The sequence below is a fragment of the Rhinoraja longicauda genome, chromosome 13 (assembly GCF_053455715.1).
Source record: "Rhinoraja longicauda isolate Sanriku21f chromosome 13, sRhiLon1.1, whole genome shotgun sequence".
Taxonomy (NCBI): domain Eukaryota; kingdom Metazoa; phylum Chordata; class Chondrichthyes; order Rajiformes; family Arhynchobatidae; genus Rhinoraja; species Rhinoraja longicauda.
Window position 1 is genome coordinate 760,395 of NC_135965.1, and position 17,548 is coordinate 777,942.

The 17,548-nt window shown below is 49.7% G+C and overlaps 1 protein-coding gene across 1 annotated transcript in view; it reads left to right on the forward strand.

Moving 5' to 3' along the window:
- LOC144599113 (uncharacterized) overlaps window positions 1–17,548 on the forward strand; it is a 32,216-nt gene that overhangs the window by 2,974 nt on the left and 11,694 nt on the right. Inside the window, exon 2 of the mRNA XM_078409832.1 lies at window positions 9,568–10,623. Within this exon, the coding sequence (XP_078265958.1) occupies window positions 9,568–10,623 (1,056 nt within the window). The remainder of the gene's footprint in view (window positions 1–9,567; window positions 10,624–17,548) is intronic.

A 17,548-nucleotide genomic window follows, 5' to 3' on the forward strand; every position in this document is an offset into this window, starting at 1 on the left:
GGAGGGGTCAGTGAGGGGGTGGGTCAGTGAGGGGGGTCAGTGAGGGGGGGTGTACAATGAGGGAGGGGTCAGTGAGGGGGGTGGATCAGTGAGGGGGGGTCAGTGAGGGGGTGGGTCAGTGAGGGGGGGTCAGTGAGGGGGAGGGTCAGTGAGGGGGGGTCAGTGAGGGGGAGGGTCAGTGAGGGGGGGTCAGTGAGGGGGTGGGTCAGTAAGGGGGGGTCAGTGAGGGGGAGGGTCAGTGAGGGGGGTGGGTCAGTGAGGGGGGTCAGTGAGGGGGTGGGTCAGTGAGGGGGAGGGTCAGTGAGGGGGTTGGGTCAGTGAGGGGGGGTCAGTGAGGGGGTGGGTCAGTGAGGGGGGTGGGTCAGTGAGGGAGGGGTCAGTGAGGGGGGTGGGTCAGTGAGGGGGATGGGTCAGTGAGGGAGGGGTCAGTGAGGGGGGAGGGTCAGTGAGGGGGGTCAGTGAGGGGGGTGGGTCAGTGAGGGGGTGGGTCAGTTAGGGGAGGGTGTACAGTGAGGGGAGGGTGTACAGTGAGGGGAGGGTGTACAGTGAGGGGAGGGTGTACAGTGAGGGGAGGGTGTACAGTGAGGGGAGGGTGTACAGTGAGGGGAGGGTCAGTGAGGGGAGGGTGTACAGTGAGGGGAGGGTGTACAGTGAGGGGAGGGTGTACAGTGAGGGGATGGTGTACAGTGAGGGGAGGGTGTACAGTGAGGGGAGGGTGTACAGTGAGGGGAGGGTGTACAGTGAGGGGAGGGTGTACAGTGAGGGGAGGGTGTACATTGAGGGGAGGGTGTACAGTGAGGGGGGGGTGGGTCAGTGAGGGGAGGGTGTACAGTGAGGGGAGGGTGTACAGTGAGGGGAGGGTGTACAGTGAGGGGGGGTGGGTCAGTGAGGAGAGGGTGTACAGTGAGGGGAGGGTGTACAGTGAGGGGAGGGTGTACAGTGAGGGGAGGGTGTACAGTAAGGGGAGGGTGTACAGTGAGGGGAGGGTGGGTCAGTGAGGGGGGAGGGTCAGTGAATGAGGGGGTCAGTGAGGGGAGAGTGTACAGTGAGGGGAGGGTGTACAGTGAGGGGAGGGTGTACAGTGAGGGGAGGGTGGGTCAATGAGGGAGGGGGGCCAGTGAGGGGAGGGTCAGTGAGGGGGGGTGGGTCAGTGATGGGAGGGTGTACAGTGAGGGGAGGGTGTACAGTGAGGGGAGGGTTGGTCAGTGAGGGGGGAGGGTCAGTGAGGGAGGGGGGTCAGTGAGGGGAGGGTGTACAGTGAGGGGAGGGTGGGTCAGTGAGGGAGGGGGTCAGTGAGGGGAGGGTGTACAGTGAGGGGAGGGTGTACAGTGAGGGGAGGGTGTACAGTGAGGGGAGGGTGTACAGTGAGGGGAGGGTGTACAGTGAGGGGAGGGTGTACAGTGAGGGGGGTGGGTCAGTGAGGGGGGGTGGGTCAGTGAGGGGAGGGTGTACAGTGAGGGGAGGGTGTACAGTGAGGGGGGTGGGTCAGTGAGGGGGGGGTGGGTCAGTGAGGGGGGGTGGGTCAGTGAGGGGAGGGTGTACAGTGAGGGGAGGGTGTATAGTGAGGGGGGGTGGGTCAGTGAGGGGGGTGGGTCAGTGAGGGGAGGGTGTACAGTGAGGGGGGGGTGGGTCAGTGAGGGGAGGGTGTAAAGTGAGGGGAGGGTGTACAGTGAGGGGAGGGTGTACAGTGGAGGTCAGTGAGGGTAGTTATGGGGGCAGTGGTAGGAGTCGGGTATACAGAGGGGGAGGTGGGGGGGAGGGGAGTTAGGTGGGTGTGAAATAGAGAGGATGCAAGTCGGGGAGTATTGGTGGTCTGGCGGGGAGGCGTGGGGAGGGAGGGGGGTCAGTGAGGGGGGTGGGTCAGTGAGGGGCGGTCAGTGAGGGGGAGGGTCAGTGAGGGGGTGGGTCAGTGAGGGGGGGTCAGTGAGGGGGTGGGTCAGTGAGGGAGGGGTCAGTGAGGGGGAGGGTCAGTGAGGGTGGAGGGTCAGTGAGGGGGGGTCAGTGAGGGGGGTGGGTCAGTGAGGGGGGTGGGTCAGTGAGGGAGGGGTCAGTGAGGGAGGGGTCAGTGAGGGAGGGGTCAGTGAGGGGGGAGGGTCAGTGAGGGGGGGTCAGTGAGGGGGTGGGTCAGTGAGGGGGGTGGGTCAGTTAGGGGAGGGTGTACAGTGAGGGGAGGGTGTACAGTGAGGGGAGGGTGTACAGTGAGGGGAGGGTGTACAGTGAGGGGAGGGTGTACAGTGAGGGGAGGGTGTACAGTGAGGGGGGAGGGTCAGTGAGGGGAGGGTGTACAGTGAGGGGAGGGTGGGGAGGGAGGGAGGTGGGCGGGAGCAGGGCAGAGGGCAGGAGAAGGGGAGAACTGAGTTAAAGATGGAGCTGGGGCATGGGAGAGGGGTGGGTAATATCGATGACAGAGTAACAGGGGAGAGCACATTGAGAGGGATTGGTGGGAGGGGCAAATGTTGCTGGGTGTTGTGAGTGGCTAGAGAGGGAGGAGTTGGTGGCCTCATGCTGGCGAGGGATTTGTGCAAAGGCACGGTAATGGGGTGGTGGTGGTGGAGAGGAGAGAGCATGGGATGGAATGAGGGAGAGGGCATGGTGCTGCAATTGGGAGTGGAATAGGGTCATTGGGGAGTGTGATTGTGGAGGGGTGGAGGGAAAGGTTATTGGATGGTCATATGTGTTAGTGACAAGGGAAATTGGAATGGGGTTGGCGAAGGTGAGAGGGAGTGTTCGAATGAGTGGTAGTGGGTTAAAGAGACTTGGAAAGGAGGAAATTCAATTCATAGCAACCAATGAAGGTAAGGGGAGATGGGCCTGGCTAATAGGTGTGAGAGTTGGTTGAGGAGATTAATACGAGTGGGTGGAGGAGGTATAAAGAATGTAGGGTTGCGAGAGGGAAAGTATGAAGGAGGAAGAGAAGTGGTGGGAGGGTTGTTGGAAGAGTTAAATGTGAGATGGAAGTGGACATGATGTTGTTTGTGAGGAATGTGTGTCGTGGTAGTGGAGCTGGATGGATTCTGATTAGGTTACAAGGGAGCAGCGAAAGAGTCACAGAGTGATACAGTGTGGAAACAGGCCCTTCATAGAGTCACAGAGTGATATAGTGTGGAAACAGGCCCTTCATAGAGTGATACAGTGTAGAAACAGGCCCTTCATAGAGTCACAGTGATACAGTGTGGAAACAGGCCCTTCATAGAGTCACAGAGTGATACAGTGTGGAAACAGGCCCTTCATAGAGTGATACAGTGTGGAAACAGGCCCTTCATAGAGTCACAGTGATACAGTGTGGAAACAGGCCCTTCATAGAGTGATACAGTGTGGAAACAGGCCCTTCATAGAGTCATAGAGTGATACAGTGTGGAAACAGACCCTCCATAGAGTCATAGAGTGATACAGTGCGGAAACAGGCCCTTCATTAAGTCACAGAGTGATACAGTGTGGAAACAGGCCCTTCATAGAGTCACAGTGATACAGTGTGGAAACAGGCCCTTCATTAAGTCACAGAGTGATACAGTGTGGAAACAGGCCCTTCATAGAGTCACAGTGATACAGTGTGGAAACAGGCCCTTCATAGAGTCACAGAGTGATACAGTGTGGAAACAGGCCCTTCAGCCCATCTTGCCCACGCTGACCCAGCTACACTAGTCCCACCCGCCAGCGATTGGTCCATATCCTTCCAAACCTGTCCTATCCATGTACCTGTCTAACCGTTTCTTAAATTTTGGGATAGTCCCTGCCTCAACTACCTCCTCTGGCAGCTTGTTCCATACACCCATCACCCTTTGTGTGAAAATGTTACCCCTCAGATTCCTATTAAATCTTTTTCCCTTCACCTTAAACCTATGACCAATGGTCTTCAATTCACCTACTCTGGGCAAGAGACTGTGCAACCACCCAATCTATTCCACTCATAATCTTTTATACCTCTATAAGAACACCCCTCATCCTCCTGTGCTCCAAGGAATAGAGCCTGTTCAACCTCTGCTAAAACCTCAGACCCTCAAGTCCTGGCAACCTCCTCGTAAGTCTTCTCTGCACCCTTTCCAGCTTGACAACATTTTTCCTATTATATGGTGTCCAGAACTGAACACAATACTCTAAATGCAGCCTCACCAACGTCTTACACAACTGCAACATGACTTCCCAACTTCTATACAACACTGTGACTGATGAAGGCCAATGTGTCAAAAGACTGTTTGTCCTCCCTCTCTACCTGTGACTCCACCTTCAAGGAACCATGCACCTGCACTCCTAGATCCCTCTGCTCTACAACACTCCCCAGAGCCCTACCATTCACTGTGTAGGTCCTGCCCATGTTAGACCTCCCAAAATGCAGCACCTCACATGTCTCTGTATTAAATTCTATATTGTTGGAAAGGGAAGTTGAAGGAGATGATTTTGAAGCGAGGTTCACAAAGTGAGGATGGAGGAGAGATAAAGTTGTCCATGTTGTTATACATAACAGATGGGTCATGGATGGGACATGTGCCTCATCAGAAGAATTTCCATGATTACTAGAAGTTCTTATCCCAAGTTTTTAGTTAATTTGGTTCCTTTGGGAAAGTACCATTGCCCAAGGGGAAACAGCTTCCTTTTGTGATATGTGTAGGAAAGTAACTGCAGATGCTGGTACAAATCGAAATGCTGAAGTAATTCAGCAGGTCAAGCAGCATCTAGGAGAGAAGGGATGGGTGACGTTTCGGGTCGAGGCCCTTCTTCAGACTGATGTCAGGAGGGGTGGGATAAAGAAAGGATATAGGTGGAGACAGGAAGATAGAGGGAGAACTGGGAAGGGGAAGAGAGGGACAGAGGAACTATGTAAAGTTAGAGAAGTCAATGTTCATACCAATGGGCTGTAAGCTGCCAGAGCGAAATATGAGGTGCTGTTCCTCCAATTTGCGGTGGGCCTCACTATGACACTGGAGGAGGCCCATGACAGAAAAGTCAGACAGGGAGGGGGAGTTGAAGTGCTCAGCCACCGGGAGATCAGGTTGGTTAAGGTGTACTGAGCGAAGGTGTTGAGCAAAACGATTGCCGACCCTGCGTTTGGCCTCGCCGATGTAGAGAAGTTGACATCTAGAGCAGCGGACACAATAGATGAGGTTGGAGGAGGTGCAGATGAACCTCTATCTCACCTGGAAAGACTGTTTGGGTTCTTGGATGGAGTTGAGGGGTGAGGTAAAGAGACAGAAGTTGCATCTACTGCGGTTGCAGGGGAAAGTGCCCGGGGATGGGGTGGTTTGGGTAGGAAGGGACGAGTGGACCAGGGAGTTACGGAGGGAACTGGAGTACTGTGTGCAGTTTTGGTCTCCAAATTTCAGGAAGGATATTCTTGCTATTGAGGGCGTGCAGCGTAGGTTTACTAGGTTAATTCCTGGAATGGCGGGACTATCATATGTTGAAAGACTGGAGCGATTAGGCTTGTATACACTGGAATTTAGAAGGATGAGAGGAGATCTTATCGAAACGTATAAGATTATTAGGGGGTTGGACATGTTAGAGGCAGGAAACATGTTCGCAAGTTGGGGGAGTCCAGAACAAGGGGCCACAGTTTAAGAATAAGGGGTAGGCCATTTAGAACTGAGATGAGGAAAACCTTTTTCAGTCAGAGAGTTATGAATCTGTGGAATTCTCTGCCTCAGAAGGCAGTGGAGGCCAATTCTCTGAATGCATTCAAGAGAGAGATGGATAGAGCTCTTAAAGATAGCGGAGTCGGGGGGTATGGGGAGAAGGCAGGAACGGGGTACTGATTGAGAATGATCAGCCATGATCACATTGAATGGCGGTGCTGGCTCGAAGGTCCGAATGGCCTCCTCCTGCACCTATTGTCTATTGTACGGTCTCTGCGGAATGCAGAAAGGGGAGGGGATGGGAAGATGTGGCTAGTAGTGGGATCCCGTTGTTGGTGACGGAAATGTTGGAGGATGATTTGTTGGATACGCTGGCTGATGGGGTGGAAGGTGAGAATGAGGGGGATTCTGTCCTTGTTACAAATGGGGGTAGGGGGAGCAAGAGCGGAGCTGCAGGATATAGAGGAGGCCCAAGTGAGAGCCTCATCTATAATGGAAGAGGGGAAGCCCCATTTCCTAAAGAATGAGGACATCTCTGATGCCCTAGTGTGAAACACCTCATCCCGGGCGCAGATGCGGCGTAGACGGATGATTGGGAGTAGGGGATAGAATTTTTGCAGGAGACCGGGTGGGAAGAAGTGTAGTCCAGATAGCTGTGCGAGTCAGTGGGTTTATAGTAGATGTCAGTCACTAGTCTGTCTCCTGTGATGGAGATGGTGAGATCCAGAAATGGTAGGGAGATGGCGGATATAGTCCAAGTATATTTAAGAGCAGGATGGAAATTGGTGGTGAAATGCATGAAGTCAGTGAGTTCTGCATGGGTACAAGAGGTAGCACCAATGCAGTCGTCAATGTAGAGTTCAGGGATGGGGCCGGTGTACGCCTGGAACAGGGATTGTTCGACGTACCCGACAAAGAGGGAGGCATAGCTAGGGCCCATGCGAGTGCCCATAGCTACGCCTCTGGTTTGGAGGAAGTGGGAGGAGTATGGGTACAAGAGATAGCGCCAATACAGTCGTCAATGAGTTCCCCAGCCCCGCACGGCCCGATTTTACCTTCTCCCTAAAATCCATAAACAGAACGGTCCTGGCAGACCCATTGTTTCTGCCTGTTCATGTCCCACTGAACTTATTTCCACCTACCTCAACTCCAACCTATCCCCCCTGGTCAAATCCCTCCCCACCTACGTCCAAGACACCTCACCTGCTCTCCGTCTCAATAATTTCCAGTTCCCAGGCCCCCACTCCCTCATCTTCACCATGGATGTCCAGTCACTCTACACCTCCATCCCCCACAAGGATGGTCTCGAAGCCCTCCGTTTCTTCCTCGACCGTAGAACCAGTCAATCCCCATCTACCAACACTCTCCTCCGCCTAGCAGACCTGGTTCTTACCCTTAACAACTTCTCCTTTGACTCCTCCCACTTCCTCCAAACCAGAGGCGTAGCTATGGGCACTCGCATGGGCCCTAGCTACGCCTGCCTCTTTGTCAGGTACGTTGAACAATCTCTGTTCCGGGCGTACACCGGCCCCATCCCCGAACTCTACCTCCGCTACATCGACGACTGCATTGGTGCTACCTCTTGTACCCATGCAGAACTCACTGACTTCTTACACTTCACCACCAATTTCCATCCTGCTCTTAAATATGCTTGGACTATCACCGACATCTCCCTCCCGTTTCTGGATCTCACCATCTCCATCACAGGAGACAGACTAGTGACTGACATCTACTATGAACCCACTGACTCCCACAACTATCTGGACTACACTTCTTCCCATCCTGTCTCCTGCAAAAATTCTATCCCCTACTCCCAATCTTCCGTCTACGCCGCATCTGCGCCCGGGATGAGGTGTTTCACACTAGGGCATCAGAGATGTCCTCATTCTTCAGGAAACGGGGCTTCCCCTCTTCCATTATAGATGAGGCTCTCACTAGGGCCTCCTCTACATCCCGCAGCTCCGCTCTTGCTCCCCCTCCCCCCACTCGTAACAAGGACAGAATCCCCCTCGTTCTCACCTTCCACCCGATCAGCCAGCGTATCCAACAAATCATCCTCCAACATTTCCGTCACCTCCAACGTGACCCCACCACTGGCCACATCTTCCCATCCCCTCCTCTTTCTGCGTTCTGCAGAGACCATTCCCTCCGTAACTCCCTGGTCCACTCATCCCTTCCTACCCAAACCACCCCCTCCCCGGGCACTTTTCCCTGCAACCGCAGGAGATGCAACACCTGTCCAATTCTCTGAATGCATTCAAGAGAGAGCGGGATAGAGTTCTTAAGGATAGCGGAGCCAGGGGGTATGGGGAGAAGACAGGAACGGGGTACTGATTGAGAATGATCAGCCATGATCACATTAAATGGCGGTGCTGGCTCGAAGGGCCGAATGGCCTCCTCCTGCACCTATTGTCTATTGTCTATTGTCCGTTAACCTCCCCCCTCGACTCCATGCAAGGACTCAAACAGTATTTCCAGGTGAGACAGAGGTTCACCTGCACCTCCTCCAACCTCATCTATTGTATCCGCCGTTGCAGATGTCAACTTCTCTGCATCTGTGAGACCAAACGCAGGCTCGGCGATTGTTTCGCCCAACAGCTTCACCCTGTCCGCCTTAACCAATCTGATCTCCCGGTGGCTGAGCACTTCAAATCACCCTCCTACTCCCAGTCTGACCCGTCTGTCCTGAGCCTCCTCCAGTGCCATAGTGAGGCCCACCAGAAATTGGAGGAAGAGCACCTCATATTTCACTTGGGCAGCTTACAGCCCAGCAGTATGAACATTGACTTCTCTAAATTTAGATTGTTCCTCTGTCCCTCTGTTCCCCTCCCACTTCCCAGTTCTCCCTCTATCTTCCTGTCGCCACCTATATCCTTTCTTTGTCCCGCCCTCCTGACATCAGTCTGAAGAAGGGTCTCGACCCGAAACGTCACCCATTCCTTCTCTCCTAAATGCTGCCTGACCTGCTGAGTTACTCCAGCATTTTGTGATACCTCCTTTTGTGATATAGTATTTGCCAGCCACCTGCTTTGGAAATGTGTCCCTCACAGTAAGGAAGTGTTGATGATGCTTGGTAGAATGGGTGGATGCATGGCAGAAGGGTGAGCGGTGTAGTGAGTGGGGTTGGTGTGTTGAGGATGGAGGAGTATGTGGATTGGTGTGGGTTTGGATGATCAGAGGTAATGAAGGAAGGAAGAGGCATAGGATGGGAAAGGAGTGTGTTGCAGATGGCAGGGGAGGGGTGGAGTGGCTGGACGTTACACTCCTGGTTCATCAGTCACTGAAAGGAAGCATGCAGGTACAACAGGCAGTGAAGAAAGCCAATGGCATGTTGGCCTTCATAACAAGAGGAGTTGAGTATAGGAGCAAAGAGGTCCTTCTGCAGTTGTATAGGGCCCGAGTGAGACCGCACCTGGAGTACTGTGTGCAGTTTTAATCTCCAAATTTGAGGAAGGATATTCTTGCTATTGAGGGCGTGCAGCGTAGGTTTACTAGGTTAATTCCCGGAATGGCGGGACTGTCATATGTCGAAAGACTGGAGCGACTGGGCTTGTAATACACTGGAATTTAGAAGGATGAGAGGGGATCTTATTGAAACATATAAGATTATTAATGGATTGGACATGTTAGAGGCAGGAAACATGTTCGCAAGTTGGGGGAGTCCAGAACCAGGGGCCGCAGTTTAAGAATAAGGGGTAGGCCATTTAGAACAGAGATGAGGAAAAACTTTTTCAGTCAGAGAGTTGTAAATCTGTGGAATTCCCTGCCTCAGAAGGCAGTGGAGGCCAATTCTCTAAATGCATTCAAGAGAGAGCTAGATAGAGCTCTTAATGATTGCGGAGTCAAGGGGTATGGGGAGAAGGCAGGAACGGGGTACTGATTGAGAATGATCAGCCATGATCACATTGAATGGTGGTGCTGGCTCGATGGGCCGAATGGCCTCCTCCTGCACCTATTGTCTATTGTCTATTGTCTATTCTCATGGGGCTTCTGTTTCCAGATGTCGGCAGTGGGACGGTGCAATAGTCAGGCAGGATTCAATATTCCAGATGTTCCATGTTTATTGGGTGCCCCTGAAGCGGGCCCAGATGTTGTGCAGTTGCTGAAGGGCCACACATTGTTTCAGGATCTGGGTGGCGCACACCTGCACTCTATTCCGCCTACGGTCCTGCGTCTGCAGTACCTGGAGGAGTTGCACCTGGAGGGCAATGAGATCGAGGAGATCCCACCTGAGATTGGTTTGCTGCAGAGACTCCGGGTTTTGTACCTGAACAACAACAAACTGAGTTGCATTTGTGATCAGCTTGTGAACTGCCAAAAGCTCCAGAGTTTGGATCTGAGTGACAATCCACTGGATTGTGGAATCCCCACAAACATCTTGTGCCATCTGCATACCTTGCAGGAACTACGCCTGGCCAATCTGAACTTAGTGCAGCTTCCAGCCCAGATCTGCAGAAAGCTGCATCACCTTCAGCTGCTGGGGTTATCAGGCAATTGTCTGACATCCTTACCCTGGGAAATCAGGAACCTGACCGAACTGCAACAACTCCACCTGAACAACAACCAACTATGCAGCTTGCCACCAGGATTTTGCCTCCTGCCAAAGCTGGAAGTTTTGAATTTGAGGCACAATTTATTGAATTTGCTTCCTGACGATATCAATTCTCTAAAAAACTTAAAGCATTTATACTTAAGTGATAACCAGTTGAGCAACCTTCCCGATTCCCTGGGAGAATGTCTAAATATCTGTGCATTAGATATTAGCGGAAATAAGCTGCATCGCAATCTCACTTCATTCCCCGCCAATTTGGTTGAACTAGCTCTCTCTGATAATCAGTTACATGTTTTTCCAACAGCTGTGTGCAACTTGGAAGATCGTTTACAACTCCTCTATCTAAAAAACACACAGTTAAAGAAACTAAGCTGTTGCTTCTCCAATTTAACAAATATTCACCTGTTGGACCTGAGTGAAAATCCTCTGAGGTACTTTCCATTGCAAATCTGTGACCTGGACAAGTTGGAGATACTGTCACTGGATGACAGTAAACTAAAAGAGGTACAAGCCTTCATACCTGAGCATTCAAAGCAGGAGTCGGAGAAAGGATGCCAGACCATGTGAGGTAGAGAAAGGTGCACAGTATCAGAGAAGCTGACACCATAACTATGAAGCACAGGATGGGTGGAATGGAGCACCAGAAAGAGACAGAACCAGAGTGGAGGACGGGTTGTCAGAGATGGTGTAAGAGTTGATAAGAATGTAAGAAATAGAAGTGGGAGCAGGTCATGTGGCTGCTTATACCTACCTGCCCCTTCATTCAGAAGGTCATGCCTGATATATTACCTCTAAGCCTTTCTCGCATGATCTCTGGTCCTCTCATCTCTGCTGCTCAATACCCCACTCCTTGTTTTGAAATTCTGACTGCTGGACAGAAGGTTTAGAGGGATATGCGCCAAAGGCAGGCAAGTGGAATTAGTGTAGATGGGGCATCTCGGTTGGCATGGACAAGTTGGGCCTATTTCCATGCAGTATGACTCTAGTTTTAGATACGCATCCAGAAGAAATATCAGCTCTGCATTCTACCCGGTCTTGATCAGTAAGAATTTTATATATTTCAATTAGATCACCTGACGTTTTTTTCAAAACATAAGACTATAGAAGAAGTGAGGGGGTAGATAATAGGAATCTTTTCCCCTTTCTGACACACACTTTATCTCCCCCTGAAACCCAACAACCGGTCAAATTTAATCAGCCTCATGCACTGCCTTGAGGACATTAAATATTGGATGGCACAGAACTTCCTTCAACTAAACGTGAGCAAGTCTGAGGACATCCTATTCGGCCCCCCCGACTCCATCAAAATGATAACAGGCAGCCTTGGAAGCCTATCCTCCCTAGTCAAACCGCATGTCAAAAACCTGGGCGTGATATTTGACTCTGCATTAAAGTTTGACAAGCAAGTCAATGCTTTTTCCAGCTTCGTACCATAGCTAAAATCAAACCATTCCTCCAATTTGACGACATTGAAAAAATCATCCACTTATTCATTTCCTCCCGCCTAGACTACTGCAACTCCCTATACACTGGGATCAGCCAATCATCCCTGTCCTGCCTGCAATTGGTCCAAAACGCCGCAGCGAGTCTCCTGACGGGTACCTGTAAATGGGACCACATCACCCCGATTCTGGCCTCTCTCCACTGGCTCCCAGTACAGTACAGAATCAACTTCAAGCTCCTCCTATTCACATACAAAGCCCTAAACGGGCTTGCCCCCCCCCCCCCCCGCATGTCAAAAATCTTCTAACCCCCCTCTCTATCTCCAGGTCCCTCAGGTCGGCCGACTTGGGGCTACTGACTATCCCGCGGTCTAGGCTTAAGCTCAGGGGTGACCGCGCTTTTGCGGTTGCAGCTCCTAGACTGTGGAACAGCATCCCTCTCCCCATCAGAACTACCCCCTCCTTTAAGTCCAGGCTCAAAACCTATTTCTACACCTTAGCGTTTGAGGCCCTCTGAGGGGGCGCTGTGAACTGTTTATGTATGTGCTGTTATGCTTGTGTGCCATTGTATGTTCGTTCTTAGTACCTGAACTGATGTACAGCACTTTGGTCAACGTGGGTTGTTTTTAAATGTGCTATACAAATAAAATTGACTTGACTTGACTTGACTGTCTGGGGTGAACAAATCAGGCATATGTTTAAGGTGGGAAGTAGGTGGATTATACAGATCTGTGGGGGATTTGTACACACAGGGTGCCCTAACTGGTGGTTCCAATTAGTCCAACTCTAAACTACCACCTCCACAACCCCTGTTACTTCCCCAAAAACTCAGCAATATATTCCTTAAGGAGAATTGTGCATAGAGGTTGGGATGTTATGTTGCTGTGTATAAGGCATTGGCAAAACCATATTTGAAGTTCTGTGTTCTGTTTTAGTTATCCTGCTCCAGGAAAGATGCCATAAAGTTGGAAAAGGGGCAGGGAGGAATGATGGCGATGTTGCCAAGACTTTAGGGCAAGATTAGGCAGTCTAGGATTTTAGTCTTTGGAGCCCAGGAGACTGAGGGGTGGTTTTATAGCGGTGCATAAAGTCACAAGGAGAATAGATGTCATAATAAAGTCATAAGGGGTCTACACTTGGGAGTTTATTGATTTCTCTAATTTCTAGTCACCCTTGTAATCACTCTCTCTCCATCCCTCCCCCACCTTCATCGTCCTGCTAGTTTCACTCTTTGTATCCCTTCATTATCACCTCCTCCACAGCCAACAATGGACCATTGTGGGCTCCTTGGCCATTGGGGCAGGTTCTGATTTGTTCTGTACCTTTTCATAGGTCCAGTTTCCCTCCCCTGACTCTCAGTCTTTAGAAGGGTCTCGACCCGAAAAGTCACCTATTCCTTTTCTCCAGAGATGCCTGACCCACTGAGTTACTCCAGCATTTTGTGTCTATCTTAGGAGAATAGATGAGATGAATAGAGTCTTTTTCCCCAGGGTAAGAGAATCAAGAACTAGCGGGCACAGGTTTAAGGCGATAGGGGAAAGATTTAATAGGAACCCAAGGGGAAAGCTTTTCACACAAAGGGTGGGTATATGGAATGTGCTGCTAGAAAGTAGGAAGTAGTTGCGGCAGGTACAATAACATTTAAAAACATTTGGCCAGGTACATAGCAAGAAAAGATTTAGGAGATATATGGGCCAAACACAGGCAAATGGGACTACTTTAAGTGGGGCATCTTTGGTGGTCTGAAGGTCCTGTTTCTGTGCTGTATGACTAGGACGCTACTTATCCATCTCTATTTAAAATGCTCTCTGATGATATAGAAACATAGAAAATAGGTGCAGGAGTAGGCCATTCGGCCCTTCGAGCCTGCACTGCCATTCAATATGATCATGGCTGATCATCCAGCTCAGTAGCCTGTACCTGCCTTCTCTCCATACCCCCTGATCCCTTTAGCAAAAAGGGCCACATCTAACTCCCTCTTAAATATAGCCAATGAACTGACCTCAACTACCTTCTGTGGCAGAGAATTCCACAGACTCACCACTCTCTGTGTGAAGAAATGTTTTCTCATCTCAGTCCTAAAAGCCCTTACCCTTAAGCTGTGGCCCCTGGTTCTGGACTCCCCCAACATCGGGAACAATCTTCCCGCATCTAGCCTCTCCAACCATCCCTTAAGAATTTTATATGTTTCTATAAGATCCCCCCCTCAGTCTTTTAAATTCCAGCGAGTACAAGCCCAGTCCATCCAGTCTTTCCTCATATGCAAGTCCCGCCATCCCAGGGATTAATCTGGTGAACCTTCTCTGTACTCCCTCTAAGGCAAGAACGTCTTTCCTCAGGTTAGGAGACCAAAACTGCACACAATACTCCAGGTGCGGTCTCACCAAGGCCCTGTACAACTGCAGCAGAACCTCCCTGCTCCTAAACTCAAATCCTCTTGCTATGAATGCCAACATACCATTCGCTTTCTTCACTGCCTGCTGCACCTGCATGCTTGCTTTCAATGACTGGTGCACCATGACACCCAGGTCCCGTTGCATCTCCCCTTCTCCCAATCGGTCACCATTCAGGTAAAAGTCTGCTTTCCTGTTCTTGCCGCCAAAGTGGATAACCTCACATTTATCCACATTATATTGCATCTGCCATGCATTTGCCCACTCGCCTAATCTATCTAAGTCACTCTGCAGCCTCCTAGCATCCTCCTCGCAGGTAACACTGCCACCCAGCTTCGTGTCATCCGCAAACTTAGAGATGTTGCATTCAATTCCCTCGTCCAAATCATTAATATACACTGTAAATAACGGGTCCCAGCACTGAGCCTTGCGGTACCCCACTAGTCACTGCCTGCCATTCCGAAAAGGACCCGTTTATTCCTACTCTTTGCTTCCTGTCCGCCAACCAATTTTCTATCCACCTCAAAACTGAACCCTCAATACCGTGTGCTTTAAGTTTGTACACCAATCTCCTATGTGGGACCTTGTCGAAGGCCTTCTGAAAGTCCAGATATAACACATCGACTGGTTCTCCCTTATCCACTCTACTAGTTACATCCTCGAAAAATTCTATAAGATTCGTCAGACATGATTTGCCTTTGGTAAATCCATGCTGACTTTGTCCGATGATTTCACCACTTTCCAAATGTGATGCTATCACATCTTTAATAACTGACTCTAGCATTTTCCCCACTACCGATGTTAGGCTAACTGGTCTATAATTCCCCGTTTTCTCTCTTCCCTCCCTTTTTAAAAAGTGGGGTTACATTAGCTAACCTCCAGTCCTCAGGAACTACTCCAGAATCTAAAGAGTTTTGAAAAATTATCACTAATGCATCCACTATTTCTGAGGCTACTTCCTTAAGCATCCTGGGATGCAGCCTATCTGGCCCTGGGGATTTATCTGCCTTTAATCCATTTAATTTACCTAACACCACTTCCCGACTAACCTGGATTTCCCTCAGTTCCTCCATCTCATTAGACCACCGGACCCCCGCTATTTCCGGCAGACGGTTTATGTCTTCCTTAGTGAAGACAGAACCAAAGTATTTGTTCAATTGGTCTGCCATCTCCTTGTTCCCTTTGATCAATGCACCTGTTTCCGACTGCAAGGGACCTACATTTGCCTTAACTAATCTTTTTCTCTTGACATATCTATAAAAGCTTTTGCAGTCTGTTTTTATGTTCCTTGCCAGTTTTCCCTCATAGTCTATTTTCCCTTTCCTAATTAAGCCCTTTGTCCTCCTCTGCTGGACTCTGAATTTCTCCCAGTCCTCTGGTATGCTACTTTTTCTGGCTAATCTGTATGCTTCATCTTTTGTTTTAATACTATCCTTGATTTCCCTTGTTAGCCACGGATGCACTACCTTTCCTGGTTTGTTCTTTTGCCAAACTGGGATGAACACTTGTTGTAGTTCATCCATGCGACCTTTAAATGCCTTCCATTGCATGTCCACCGTCAACCCTTTCAGCATCAATCGCCAGTCTATCTTGGACAATTCACGCCTCATACCCTCAAAGTTACCTTTCTTTAAGTTCAGAACACTTGTTTCTGTATCGACTTTGTCACTCTACATCCTAATGAAGAACTCTACCATATTATGATCACTCTTGCCCAAGGGGCCTCGCACAACAAGACTGCTAACTAACCCTTCCTCATTACTCAATACCCAGTCTAGAATGGCCTGTTCTCTCGTTGGTTCCTCGACATGTTGGTTTAGAAAACCATCTTTCAAACATTCCAAGAAATCCTCTTCCTCAGCACCCTTTCCAGTTTGGTTCACCCAATCTATATGTAGATTGAAGTCACCCATTATAACTGCTGCACCTTTAGTGCATGCATTTCTAATTTCCTGCTTGATGCCATCCCCAACCTCACTACTGCTGTTAGGTGGCCTGTACACAACTCCCACTAGGGTTTTCTGCCCCTTAGTGTTTCGTAGCTCTACCCATATCGATTCCACTTCCTCCAAGCTAATGTCCTTCCTTTCCACTGCTTTAATCTCCTCTCTAACCAGTAACGCTACCCCACCTCCTTTTCCTTTCTGTCTATCCCGCCTGAATATAGAATATCCCTGGATGTTGAGCTCCCAGCCTTGGTCACCCTGGAGCCATGTCTCCGTAATCCCAACTATATCATAATCATTAATAACTATCTCCACATTTAATTCATCCACCTTATTACGTATACTCCTTGCATTGAGACACAAAGCCTTCAGGCTTGTTTTTACAACTCTCTTACCCCTTATACAATTATGTTGAAAAGTGGCCCTTTTTGATTTTTGCCCTGGATTTGTCTGCACCATCCCATTTGAATTGGAACTCTAACCTCCATCAGAAAAGGACTTTATCGGCTAGGAGGTTTACATTCTGTAAAAACAATGGTACTAGCAATACTTTTTAAGAAAGGAGGGAGAGAGAAAACGGGACATTATAGACCAGTTAGTCTGACATCAGTGGTGGGGAAGATGCTGGAGTCAATTATAAAAGACAAAATTGCGGAGCATTTGGATAGCAGTAACTGGATCGTTCCGAGTCAGCGTGGATTTACGAAGGGGAAATCATGCTTGACTAATCTTCTGGACTTTTTTGAGGATGTAACTAGGAAAATTGACAGGGGAGAGCCGGTGGATGTGGTGTACCTCGACTTTCAGAAACCCTTCGACAAGGTCCCACATAGGAGATTGGTGGGCAAAATTATAGCGCATGGTATTGGGGGTAGGGTACCGACATGGATAGAAAATTGGTTGGCAGACAAAAAGCAAAGAGTGGGGATAAATGGGTCCCTTTCAGAATGGCAGGCAGTGACTAGTGGGGTACTGCAAGGCTCGGTGCTGGGACCGCAGCTATTTACAATATACATTAATGACTTGGATGAAGGGATTGAAAGTACCATTAGCAAATTTGCAGATGATACAAAACTGGGTGGTAGTGTGAACTGTGAGGAAGATGCTATGAGGTTGCAGGGTGACTTGGACAGGTTGTGTGAGTGGGCGGATGCCGGGCAGATGCAATTTAATGTGGATAAATGTGAGGTTATCCACTTTGGTGGTAAGAATAGGAAGGCAGATTATTATCTGAATGGTGTCAAGTTAGGAAAAGGGGACGTACAACGAGATCTGGGTGTCCTAGTGCATCAGTCACTGAAAGGAAGCATGCAGGTACAGCAGGCAGTGAAAAAAGCCAATGGAATGTTGGCCTTCATAACAAGAGGAGTTGAGTATAGGAGCAAAGAGGTCCTTCTGAAGTTGTACAGGGCCCTAGTGAGACCGCACCTGGACTACTGTGGGCAGTTTTGGTCTCCAAATTTGAGGAAGGATATTCTTGCTATTGAGGGCGTGCAGCGCAGGTTTACTAGGTTAATTACCGGAATGGCAGGACTGTCATGTGTTGAAAGACTGGAGTGACTAGGCTTGTATACACTGGAATTTAGAAGGATGAGAGGGGATCTTATCGAAACATATAAGATTATTAAGGGGTTGGACACGTTAGAGG